Genomic DNA, 12,475 nt, shown 5'->3' with positions numbered 1-12,475 from the left:
TCAAACCAGCCAGCCAGCTTCCCAACCCCAAGAAGATGGCATTTTCTGAATAAACCCTACTGCACTGAGATACTCCATTCTGAGGGCTATGGAAACTCAAGCAACATCTCTCTCAGGTCACGCCCCTAGCCCTGGGCAGTCTCCTGCTGGCCTCAGACAGCAGGATTGCATTTGGAGGGAGAAAAGCCCATCTACCAGGGTGTTGTGGCAAGAACTGCGTGGGAAAACATTTCTCCCAGTCCAGGAGCTCCTAGATTTCAAAATATTTTCTTGGCCCAGCTCAGGATGAGGAGGTCAAAACCTTGGATTTTTCTCAAAAGAAAATCCAAAACACGTTTTGAGAAAGGGAAGAAATATTTTTTGACCAGGCCAGAGCATGTCACTTCTTTTGTATTATTTTATGTGTGCTTTATTATAACAACCAAGCAAAAACAAGTCAGGGAAAAAGTAATTTCCCATTTAAAAATGTCAGTGTGTGATGTTCCACCAAATCAAAAATTCAAACTGGTTTTGAAAAAGAAAATAATCCTCAATCTCTTTCATGGCTGTTTTTGAAGGAGTCAGCATCTATTTTGTTGGAAGATGCCTACCTTGCCCCGAGTGCAAAACTGCTCATTCTCTGTACAGCAGTTCTTCAGGGCAGCGTTTTGTAATCAGCTTGAGCAGCCAGAGAGGTAGATTATTTTTATGCAGGTGTTTTGTACCAAGGACACTTATTTTCACATGTATGCACAAACATAAAAAATATAATTCAGAATATTGCCAGGTGAAAGCAGGCAATTTCCATGTAAATTAGTCCCAAATGGGGGCACGCTGTGCTCTTTGTTGCTCTTGGTAATTGTTCACTGGGGGTTTCTTGGCAGTTGTAGTTAATGTTGCTTTCTGACACTTGGAAAAAAATAGGAAAAAATGAATTGCTGAGAGTGTTGCCCTTAGAAGTTACAACAAACTTCTCATTGGCGCAGACAATGTGTTGCCTGTGTATAATCCTGCCTAGTCCTGCCTAAGAACATGGACTTTTTTCTCTCTGTAACTTAACAGCTGTGCTTTATCAAGTTTTTCTTCTCTGCCTCTCCAGTGAGGGATTCAGCCAACAACCACCTCAGGAACAACCCAAGGTGTTGACCAAGCTCCTGACAGGGTCTGAGAAGTCTTTCTACTGATTTCAGCAGGGGCATGCACGTCCCAGGTTTTGACTACTGCAGGAATGAGGATGCAGCCTCTCTCCCAGCTTCTTGAGGAAAGACATTAGGATGCGCTGCTCATCATCACAGCACAGGTCCCACAGTGACAGCAGGACAGAAGAGCCCACCAGCAGCTTGGTAAAGGAAGCAATTTGCAAACATGCACTGTGCTGATTGCTGCATAGCATAAACACCCGAAGAGTCTCAAGCAGAGGGAGGGAAGTCTTCACACCCAAGGCAGACACCAAGCATCTGCAAGGCTGAAAACACAACGGGAGCCAAGGATGACTAAGAGAGTGTGGGTGGTAGAGAAAACTGGAGGCTGATAAACAGAAAAAAAGAAAGCTTTTTGGGTTTGTTTTTCTGTGTTTAACATTGCTTCTCCTTACTGCATAGGCTGTTTTTTTGTCTTTGCTATTGGTTGGAAAAGTATTTCCAACTTAATAACAGCTGCTTTGCCTTTACTAAGATAGAGGTGTCTCTGCCAGTGCTACCACAGAAGGCAGCAGGAAAGATGTATTTCACATTAACAGTTAGGCAACACCTGGGTTTAATGTTAGGAAAAATACTATCAAGAAAACTCTCCTGACAAATGAGGTCAATCATTTTGCCCAAGAACACTTGTAACTTGATAGTTAAGGTGGAGCCACTGCTTCAAAACACAGCATATATGAAATGAAAAATACAAAATATTCTGGTTACAGACTCTCCAAAGTTTCCCCACTGGATCGGCCATCCTTCACTCAAGCTTTGCTTCAGCTTCCAGAAGGATCAGTGAGCTCAATATAACGAGGGTGCACAGACCCAGAGAAACTATATGGTAAGACTTTTTTTTAGGGGCTCAGCCCTGACAGGTCTGCACAAAAAATAAAAATACATCAACAGTCAAGCTCTGAAGGATGGGTGGTGCTATCTTTAGTAAAGATCTGCATTAGCTTGTGGTGTCAGTTTAGTACTATTCTTTGACAGTCATTGTCTTCGTGGTAGACACCACCCCAAACTGGGCAGAACAGGTTTTTGGGAAACTAGAGTAGGGCAGATGTTTCTTGGGCTCAGGTAAGATTACATGTCTTTGCTTGCTCCTCTCTACTGAAGTGACCCAGAGGGATTTGTTTACTATCAAACTAGCATTGCTGTAACTGTTGGCGTTCTTGGTGAAAGGGATGTCCTCAGTGGAAAAAAATTGGAGCTTTATTTAAGATGGGAACAACAAGACAAGGAGAACTGCAAGTTTGAGCTCAATAAAATATTCAATGCTTTCCTGGGTTTTGCTTTTCAATAAATAACAAGAGGCAGCACAACTGGACATAATAACTGCAATTCCAGGCTGACAAAGGAGACCTATGCAAATGGCCCTTCACCTTTCCTCAGTCCAGCTGTGTCTCAGACTTCTGTGTTCTTCCAGAGCCTAATGAAAAACCCATTCGGATCACAGTTTTATTCCAGTGCAGCAAGACCCCCTCTGCTCTGACACGGGTGTCAGCAGATATCCTCAAGCAGCTAGTGGGCAAATAACTTTTCAGAAGCCAGTGGGGGACTCCTAATTGCTACTGAAAGTATTTTCAAAGCAGCAGATCAGCTAGTAGTCCCAGCTCCATCCCGAGGGCAAATGCAATTTATTTGTCATGTTTCAACAATTTTTCTGCTGTTCATACAGCGTAATTAATCACTTCGCAAGCAGGCGAACACACAGAGGACTGAAAAGGCAGCTCATTCTTTGACATGCCGCAATCATCCTGTACCTTGTTAAGAGGCAGATTCACTCTCTCAATACAGCAACAATTAATAAAATACAAATAGCCTTGTTTGAAACAAGGACCCTGCTATTATTGTCTCTTACAACATGCTCTTCCACTGGGTTTGAACGTGTGGCATTTGGGCATTGATTTTAGATGAAAAGGCAGTTACTCACATATAAGAATACATAGTCTGTCCCATTATAAGCAGCTACTCAAATAGGTACCCTGCTACCTGGTGATGAGAGGCTCTAAGATCTGTTGTTCAACCTCCAGTTCTGTCATCTATCTGGGTGATCTAGACAGAGGCTCCCTTCAAATCTGAACAGCCAAAATACACCAGGTGAAGAGCTGAAAAATCAAGCTCCTGTTGCTGATTCCTGTTTCCCCAAACTTAGGTGCGCAGACAGAAAAGCACCTAGGCCCAGGTCACTGCTTCTCAGGGCCTGCAATGCAAATCTTGGCCAGGGAGCTGCAGATGCAGCCAGCCTAATTCCCTCTGAGTCCTGTGGCTAGTACTCTCAGCTGGCTAGGTGCCCTGGAAGGCCCAAGAGCCAGCCATTCGGAAATACTAGACACAGGCACTTTGCTTTGTTTGAGCTGGCTAAATCTGCATCTGGGTTTTCACACACATTCTTCAGTTGTAGACTTTTTGTTGGTTATCATCTCCAAAAGGCTATCCAGGGGCTCTGAAGTGCTACCAGATGCTTGCCACAAAGCAAATCCTGCACACTGGACTAGGGAGACTTTTGTCTCCCTTCAAACTGGAGCCAAAACAAGAGTTGAGACCACAGCAGCAAACACTGTGAAAGGAATTCAGGATCGATAATTGGCTTCTGGCAAATTCAGAGCATTTCTATTATCTCTCTAAAGGGACAGAAATTATACTAATAAACAGCACTTGACTGAAGCAGTGCCTCAAAAGGAGCACAATACAGACCTTAACCAAATCAACAGACCCTGACTTCATACACAGAGAGGGCAGGTTTATTTGTAGGTCCTGGAGCTGAGAAGCTCTACAACTGCAAACTCCTAACTGCTAACCCATACTCCTAAGTTTCTTTGGACCAGCTTTCTCTGTATGTGCTAACATATTCTTTGCAGCCTGATTCAATGCTGATGGAAGTCAGTGGGAGATTTCCCACTGATCCAAGAGTCCTGTAGTAACAAAGTGCTGCTCTTTGCTTTCTGCATATCATACCTCAACAGACTTGAGCTCAGAGGAAGAGCTCTCTGTTCACCTGAAATATCACTGACACAGCCTCTCATTATAGACCATTAGAAACCTTCCATGGAATGGTCTTCGTATTTTCAATTGCATATACAATAGGATTTTTTTCTCCTTTTGGGACAAAGTTTTTAGATGTTAAAACCTTGTCAGCTTTTGATCTTGTTTACACTGAAAGAAAAAAAAAAGATGACCATTTAGAAAACGTCAAATGAAAAGCCCCAAGCTCCTGGTATCAGGCGATTTTATGTATCAATTTAAATTAATTGCATCCAGTTGGTTGCAATTAAAGCTGGAGGCTTGGCAGCTTCTTCTTCGCCATTTGACTCAACATACATAAACAGCCGGATCAGTTCAGCACCTTACTGTGGTTTCTGCCGTTTCATCCCACTTGGCATTACCTTCACCTCTTCAGGTTTCTGCCTTTGGGCTTCAGAAAGCTACAATACAGGGAGCATGCACTTGGGTGGGGAAGCAAAGGTGAAAGCAGGGTACAGAGGAAATAACATGTGACAAGGCTAAATCTCCTCTTCCTCACATTGTGAATACAGAGACAGTGTAACAATGAACCAGCTCAGTACCTGCCCTTGTTTAAGTACAACCCCTGGGGTGGAATAAAAGGGATGCATTCCCTTTTAAAATATCTATTTGTGCCATCACAGCAGATGTATCCTTCTGCCGCCTGAGAATTTCACTGCACCTGAGAATTAGACAGACATACAAAGGGTATAATGGGATGAAAATCAGATTAGACAGGAAAGTGCCATTTGTGAGCTGCCCGTAAACTCGACTACATCACCAGGAATTCATACTCAATGAGGTCTGGGAGATGCAAGGAGAGCTCTTATGCTTTCAGTATACACTTCCTTGGGAACGGGGAACAAATCCCATCAATGGTGATAACCTCAAATCTACCTGGGCCTCAGTTCTCCTCTGCTTCATCAGATTGAAAACTCCAAATTCTGCCATAGCAGAGGATCCTTAAAGGAAGTGCAGCGCCTGTTCACAGCCTTTTCCCAGTCTTTATCTGACATCTAGCGAGCAGATTCTAAACTGCACCTGAAAAACCCGAGGATAGTAGATGAAACAATCGCCTCTGGAGGGCATCTGTGCAGAGGAGCTATAGGATAAGCATGGTGTGTACAACACAGCACTGTTCCCTGTCCTCTCCCCACCATGATAGCTCATCTGCCCTGTGGGCAGATGTGGAAGAACCTGGTTCTGCTCAGAGGCTGCACAAATACTGCATTGGGCCAATTAAAGTGGGCAAACACAGCTGCTGACTCTACTGCAGTGGTGCCGCCCACTGTAGGAACCATACGGGGTTTCTGGTGGACATCAGAAGGCCTACCCTGTCTCCTGGCGGACAGGTGGCAGGAGTGGTGCAGTTTGCAGCCATCTCACAGTTTGCCTTCAAGCACTTTCCACAGCACATCTTTGGGTCACAGCAGATGTGAAACCCTGAGGAATAAAGATCCAACGACCATAATGCCTGCCTTCAAAGAGTGTCAGAACCAGCCTGCAATGTCTGCATAGCAATAGGGGAACAGCAAGTGTTTGCAGGGAACCAGTTTTCCATTTTATAGCCTCTATCATCTGTTGCAAAATAGGGAGGTTGGTTTATGATATCTATTAAGGTAACCAAGCAACAGCATGTCAGGTATCTATGTCATCAGTTACAAAAACATAGGGGTTTAGAAAAAAAGAGGAGTGAAGGTGGTGTCAGCCTACAACAGCCCAGGTCCTAAAACCAGCCTGTCATTTTCATCAAGCAAAAAGAGCCGTAAGCCCAGACAACTCTTCCGTCTTAAGAAAGTTTATGACCAAATTCTGCCCTCCTGTTTGCAGTCATGGAGGGTTCCTTTCATCTTGTGACAGGCATCTTCTGCACTGAGGTGAAGGAAATGTGTCTACACCTTCTGTATGAACAGTGGAAACCGTTTTGTACGACACCATGAAGTGTAACGCCAGCATGCTTATCACATGTCTTTCTTCAATATATGAGTATTGTTCTCATACTTCATCACCTGGGAAGGTAAGATGCTTTCCCTAATGATTTCAGGATCACTTGCAGCCTTTTAACACCATTGACAGTCAATCCTTATCTGAATGTACAATGCCAACTGTATCTTCAAACTTGAGAATTTACATGGGTGGAGGCGATTAAAACCAAAGTAAAATGAAGAAGAGACAAATAGATGCTTAAAGGAAACTTAACATTGTTCTGCTTGTTAGACTGAGCAGACACTGTCAAATTAAGGATACAGATGAAGAGCTTTAGTGGTTTGAAAATATGTTATACCCACCAGCCAAAAATACTATCAAGGTTACCAAAGGTGTATTGTTTCTGCTTCCCAATAGCTGTCGAGTCCCTGTTTATTATCTGCAGAAGGTCTCCGAGGACTTGTTCACCTGCAGTTTGACTAATTTAATTAGATACAGTGTTTTCCACCTGTGTGGTGCCAGTGAGTTTGTATGTGATGTCTCCCTTCACAGCCAACTGAATACTGAGGCTTGTAAGAGGAATGCTGTTCAAGTCCTAAATTCTCTCACACCAGCTGACAGCTACCTCGTGTTAAATGCAGCTTAAACCAGTATGGAAGGCTTGCTAACAGTCAACAGGCCAAGTAAAACAGCAGCGTTTACAATGACCCAACTACACATTACTCCAGCGCTTCCTCAGCCAACTAATATGAGACAAAATTAGTGCTTCTCTTACCTGGTAATAGTAATCAACATACTGTGGCTCATAGTGTCGAGGCCCAGAGTTTTCAGGAGTCAGGACATCTTTTAGTAACTCTTCACAGCCTAGCAAAGAGAAACGAGAGCAAATGGTCAGCTGGAGAGTTTATCTTCCCAGAGATTGCATGGACAATGGAGGAAGAAACACAGGTTTGCAGCTAATCTATATGCACAAAACCTTGAAAGCTAGCTCTGGAGTATGTTTAAATAGCTGTAACAAAGCTCTGCCTTCAGAGTTCTGCACAGCACATACTCAGCATTTAAGTGCAATTACACTAATGCTGGCTCTCGGCAAGGATACACTATATGCAATGAAACTGAAAGCTGAGCATTGCTTGGCTTGGTAAACTCTCCTGCGGGATAGAAAGCCACACCTGATCAACCCAAAACTCTGAAGTCAAACAGTGGATTTGCAGGCTTGGCATAAGCCAGTGTTTGTTGCACATTACTGTCCAGTGGAGCTGCTTCTGATTTTCTCGGGTCTAAGTGACAAAGGGGCAATACCTAAATGTCACAAATCACCCTTCAAACAGAGCTTTGTCACAGAGGGTACAGTGTTTGGCAAGCAAATATCTATGCACTGCAACTGGACATTTTCAGCTTCTCTGTCTGCTTTTGTTAACAACCACATTAACAGCTGGAAAAATCAATGCCTGTGTTTCCCTCAGTCCTCTCATCTGAAAACTGAGACAAATATAAAAACATTGAAATCACCAAATGCCTCAATCTCCATTAATTACCAGTGACCACACTTGGCACGTTGAGCTGCAGAAAGCAGTAATATCAGGCCAGGTTATTTTAGAATAACCAGCCTACAGCCTTGGGCCTAAACTGCATGAAACCTTCTCAGCATGTATTGTACACTATCCTACTTGGAAGCTGCAATTATCCAGCAGTATTTCGCTCTGCCCTCCCATCGCTAACACAATACATGTGGCTGTGACATTACACACTGATACCCACTCATGAGGAAGGTGAGCCAGAGGAAACAGAGTAATGTAAGGAATTGTGAACTACACAGGTTTATACTGTTAGCTGATCTTCTCTCTTTGCTTTTAAAATAAAGGAATAACATCTGTAGGGGTAAAGATACTTTGTGGTTATGGAGGGGAGTCCCTTACAAAGGAAAGGAGTACTTAACAGAAAAGGTGACCAGATAGAGGAAGCCTGCTATGGGGGATCAATATGTTGTCCCTGTCTCCAGCACACAGGCAGCACACGGTGAATAAAGCAACCATTAAGATCTCAGGAGCGTCACATGGACAACAGGCAGCAGGACTTTTTTTCCCTTTTCCAGCTTCTGCAGCAAAGTGAGATTCTCAAGTGGCACAGAACAGAGAATAAATTAATTATTAATTGCACACTTGTGTGCTTTTATCACTTTGCTGGAGAAGTTAGTGGGCAAGAATGATATGTTAGGGTCACCTCCCAAAGAGGACCTCACCTGGGAATAACAATAAAAAAAAAATTTACTGTCTGATAGAGGCACGATGTTAAACTTGTTTGCCTAGGGAGGGCATCTTTCTACATAACTTGCCCTGCCTGTGACTCTCATATTTCCCACCCAGCCATGATCCTTTTCTTTCTCTTGATTTTATCATTAAGTGTGTCAGTCTGTGCTTGACTGAGGTTATTCTCTAGTCCTCTTACAGAGGAGAATTCAATTTACTGTTTGTACCTTTTGACATCAACAACGAAAGCTTATTACTCATCAAACTGCCTTGTGCCAGCACCCACTGTGACAGTCTTTACATGCATGAACCGCTTACTTTGCTAAAAGGTCTCTGCATGATATGGAACACCTAGTCATTGAAGTGAGTTATCTCCAGCAAAAAAGAAAATAAATGGGAAGTGCTACACAGTACTGGATGTAAATTAGGGTAATGGAGTGTGTTTACACAGTTTAAAAATTCCAAACGACAATATCTTCAGCCATGATTTCAAGCATTATTTTTCTAATTCAGTTGTACTAACAGTGCTTCTAGCTAAAGACCTCTAAGCAGTCATTTAAGCCTGTTAGGTGAGAAGTTATCACCTCCCCCAACTTTTTTCTTTGGTGGGGAAAAGTCACAGAAGCTGGGGGTCTTCAGAGAAGGATTTAACTGCCCAAAACAACGGAAGTCAGAAACCTTTCTGCCTTGCCTCCTTTCAAAATGCCAGGCAGACTGGTCTGTTAGAGCTAGAGTCACAAATAGCTCCCAGATCTCCAGGGTCTCAAATCCACAGTTTAGCTGCAAGGTCTTCCGTATCCCCTCCTTGCCGTTCAGTTCTTACTCAAGATTATTCTTGATCACATTCTTTAATTTTTCTGTCCATCCATTCGAACAGACTCCTCCATGACAGTCCTTGGCCGTTTAAATTCAAGCCTACAATTTATTCACTAAAAACACAGGAGAAAAGCAGTGCCTGCTGTAGCAGTTGCCTGCTTTGTACCTAACCCACTCAAGGCAGCCCTCACCACTTCTTCATGAGCCACCTGGCACAGGCTTTTATGTCCCGATCCAGAACCACAGAAGCTGATCAAGCATTTGACCCATTTCCAGAACATCACCAGGCATTTAATCCAATTTGTTTACCTAGCTGCATAGCTTAAAATGGCAAATGAAGCCAAATCTTGCTTTTATTGAAGTCACAGGCCAAGTTTCCACTAGCACTGACAGACTCAGGATATGGGTTCATCTGAGACTATGACCTTCTGCAAAGGTGACATTTAAGTGTGCAGCAACCAGTGTCCCCTGTGGGAGAGGTTTGCTTAGCATGCAAGCTGGCATGACAGCTTGGATCTCTTCATCCTGCAGGGAAGATTTGCACGTTATTACACTCCATAAAAAAGGGAAGAAGAGAAGGAAATGCTGAGAGGTCATTTTCCTCTGAGATTACTAAAACACATCATTGCTACCTTGCAGACATCTGAACCTGTTCCAACATCCATCACATCAATGGAAAGACTCTTGAAGCCAGTGGCCGTCTTAGGATTGTGCCACTGGTTTTATTCCTGTTAAGAACTGTGTTTAGAGAATAAATCCTCTGTTGCTTTTTTTCCCTGTGAAGACACAGATCAGAATCTCTTAAGTCTGGAGGACTGTTGTGCTAGTCTTTTCTTTGGGCCATGCCTTATCGCCAGGAAGGTGGGTTTTGGCACACTGTTGCAAAATGCATCAGCTTTCTCACCTGGTGTTTTTCTGCAACAGTGTTAATATCTCACCTTTGGCTCCCCATATCAGAATGATGACTTGAATTTTCCAAGTACTCCAACAGGTTTACACAGGGGCATAATATAAAGAGGGGACACAGGAATTTCTCAAATACTGTGCATATGTCTTCTTATTACCAGAATATATTTTGGCTTGCATCCTGGGAAATGCCAGTGAGCTAGGTTAGTGTGTCACAGTCCAGACAGAAAACAATGAAAAAATCAAGGTTTGCTCTGGTAAATCTCAATATGGAAATTTTAAGGTACTGGACAACAATTTGTACAGGGAGCAGTCTAGCCTGGCACACATGGTGCGCTCTGCTACCAGAAGAGACATGCTTGCCTAGGCTTGCAGAACTGCCACGATAGATATTTCAAGCTGTGCAGCAGTATACGCCCAAGGCTAGAATCTGTCCATAAATAACCCATGCAAATAAGCAAATAATGCCTGGCTACCTTAAGGACCTCCTGCACTAAGATGTCCCTTTATTGCTCTAACTTCATTTTCCAGGAAATGGTAAAACTGAAAGCCACTTACATGGCTGATTAGCGATACTTTATTTGGATGTCTACTTGTATCGTAAGATATTAATGTGCCTGATGTTCTCTCTCCCTTGCTACGCCTGGGAAAATCTCATCTACATTTTTGGGCAGCACTTGGCAAGAAGAGTTAGTTGCATTGCAGTCGTAGTGAGGCAGTCAGTAAAGGCAAAGAGCTAACCATGGAATAGTTCTTGTGTATTTACTGCTGCAGCTCGGCAGAAGGATGCCCTCTGTGGAGGAACACTCTGCTAAAGGGCTGTGCATATAAACCATATAAATGGTTTATATAAATAAACCACTCTGCAGGGTGACACAGATTGGGAAAAATCTCTATCTGGAGAAAGAATTTAACTTCAGATCACAAAATGAGGGTGGCCAGAAGCTGCTGAATTTTCTTCTCTGACTAAAGACACCTGGACAGCCAGCACAGAGGCAGCCTCTCTGTGCCACTCAGAAGACTCTCTGACACATAGACATCTATCAATTCCTGTTTAACGAAGCACTGAGTCACTCTCTAGTCTGGTCTGTCAAAATTATCTGAGTTAAAAACCATTTATCCTAATATTAAAAATGCGTAAGTTCATTTGGCCAGAACTGGGTTAGGGAGCAGCATAGGAGCTTGGAATTATTTGCACTTTGCAGGGCAAAGTAAAGTAAAATGGCTAGTGACCTGTCCCTGGTCAGAAGTAGAATTCTTGTTCTTCAGCAGACTAAGTAGCACCAAAACCACTAGGTCATTTATCCTTTCTTTCTTGTGAAAATAGCCAGCTAAGATTTTTCCTTTCTTGAAAATATCTAAGACTTGTAAACTCTCAAAACACAGTGCTGGCCGTCCAGACGCAGGACAGGATCATTGTTAGTCCTAAGGAAAGATAAAGAAAGTGTTTTACAAGTCACTGAAGGGGCTGATATGAACCTTTTTCAGTTCGCTCAGGATGCCAGACAGGACTTCTCTTACACGATAATTTTACAAATTTACCTTCAGTTCCAGTGTTAAAAAATTGGTTTTCACACCCTAACAAACAGTCAATTTGCAAACAGACATTCAGGCCACAAATAATCACAATGGCAGCAAAGTGATTTCCTGCAAATGCTCCAAGGAGGAAATTTAACCCACACTGCATCACGCAATTTTCACAGGCAATTAAGCAATTTTAATACTATAGGAAATCAAATCTGGTTACCTAATTGAATGTAGTTGGTTCCTGGCATTTTTCCTAGGAGAAATACCTTTTTACTTTACCTACCCTTGGATTTTTAATGGTGTATTAGATTCATTTATGGTTTCAGGCTGTATTTAGTAAAATTTAGTTGAGTCTTAAAAAATTCTGAAGTACTTTTAAGAGTAACCAACTTCAGTTCATTAAACAGCTATAGCATAATTTACAACAGGAGAGCTCAGCTCTTCACAGCCACGTGACAGTCCTCCTCCTTGGAGCCATCCCAAGTACTGCTCCTGTCAATAAGTTATTCTTAAAAGAATGGATAGATTCATCAAACACGGCATACTTTGGTTTGAGATCTATAGCTACGAGCCTAAATGGGTTCATCAAGACTTCGAGGTTTTCTGCAGTGCTTTACTGAAATTCCTGTGCTAGTGCAGCTGTCCTGGTCTTAGGTATTGGTATATATTACAAATACTGGTGTCTGGCAAATAAAGACGAACTCCTCTTACATGACTGCAACATATCAATCTCTTATTCCATGCTGGATCTTCAGGAAAAAGCTGGTACAATACCATTCTCAGCTATGGGACTGTAAATTAGATTTTGAACTTAGTCAAAAGAGATGGTCAAAACTTGGCATTAGTTTTGTGAGAAATATTTTTGTTTGGAGCATCTGAAAGAAA

General features: G+C 42.6%; 1 protein-coding gene across 1 annotated transcript in view; it reads right to left on the bottom strand.

The window, feature by feature from the left end:
* RAB11FIP4 (RAB11 family interacting protein 4) overlaps nucleotides 1-12,475 on the bottom strand; it is a gene marked incomplete at both ends in the record, with an annotated part of 120,894 nt that overhangs the window by 61,429 nt on the left and 46,990 nt on the right. Inside the window, one exon of the mRNA XM_082008306.1 lies at nucleotides 6,868-6,956. Coding sequence (XP_081864432.1) covers nucleotides 6,868-6,956 — 89 coding nt within the window. The remainder of the gene's footprint in view (nucleotides 1-6,867; nucleotides 6,957-12,475) is intronic.

The sequence above is a fragment of the Phaethon aethereus genome (genome assembly GCF_964289735.1).
Source record: "Phaethon aethereus genome assembly, chromosome: 18".
Lineage (NCBI taxonomy): Eukaryota > Metazoa > Chordata > Aves > Phaethontiformes > Phaethontidae > Phaethon > Phaethon aethereus.
This window is presented reverse-complemented; position numbering and strand designations above follow the sequence as displayed.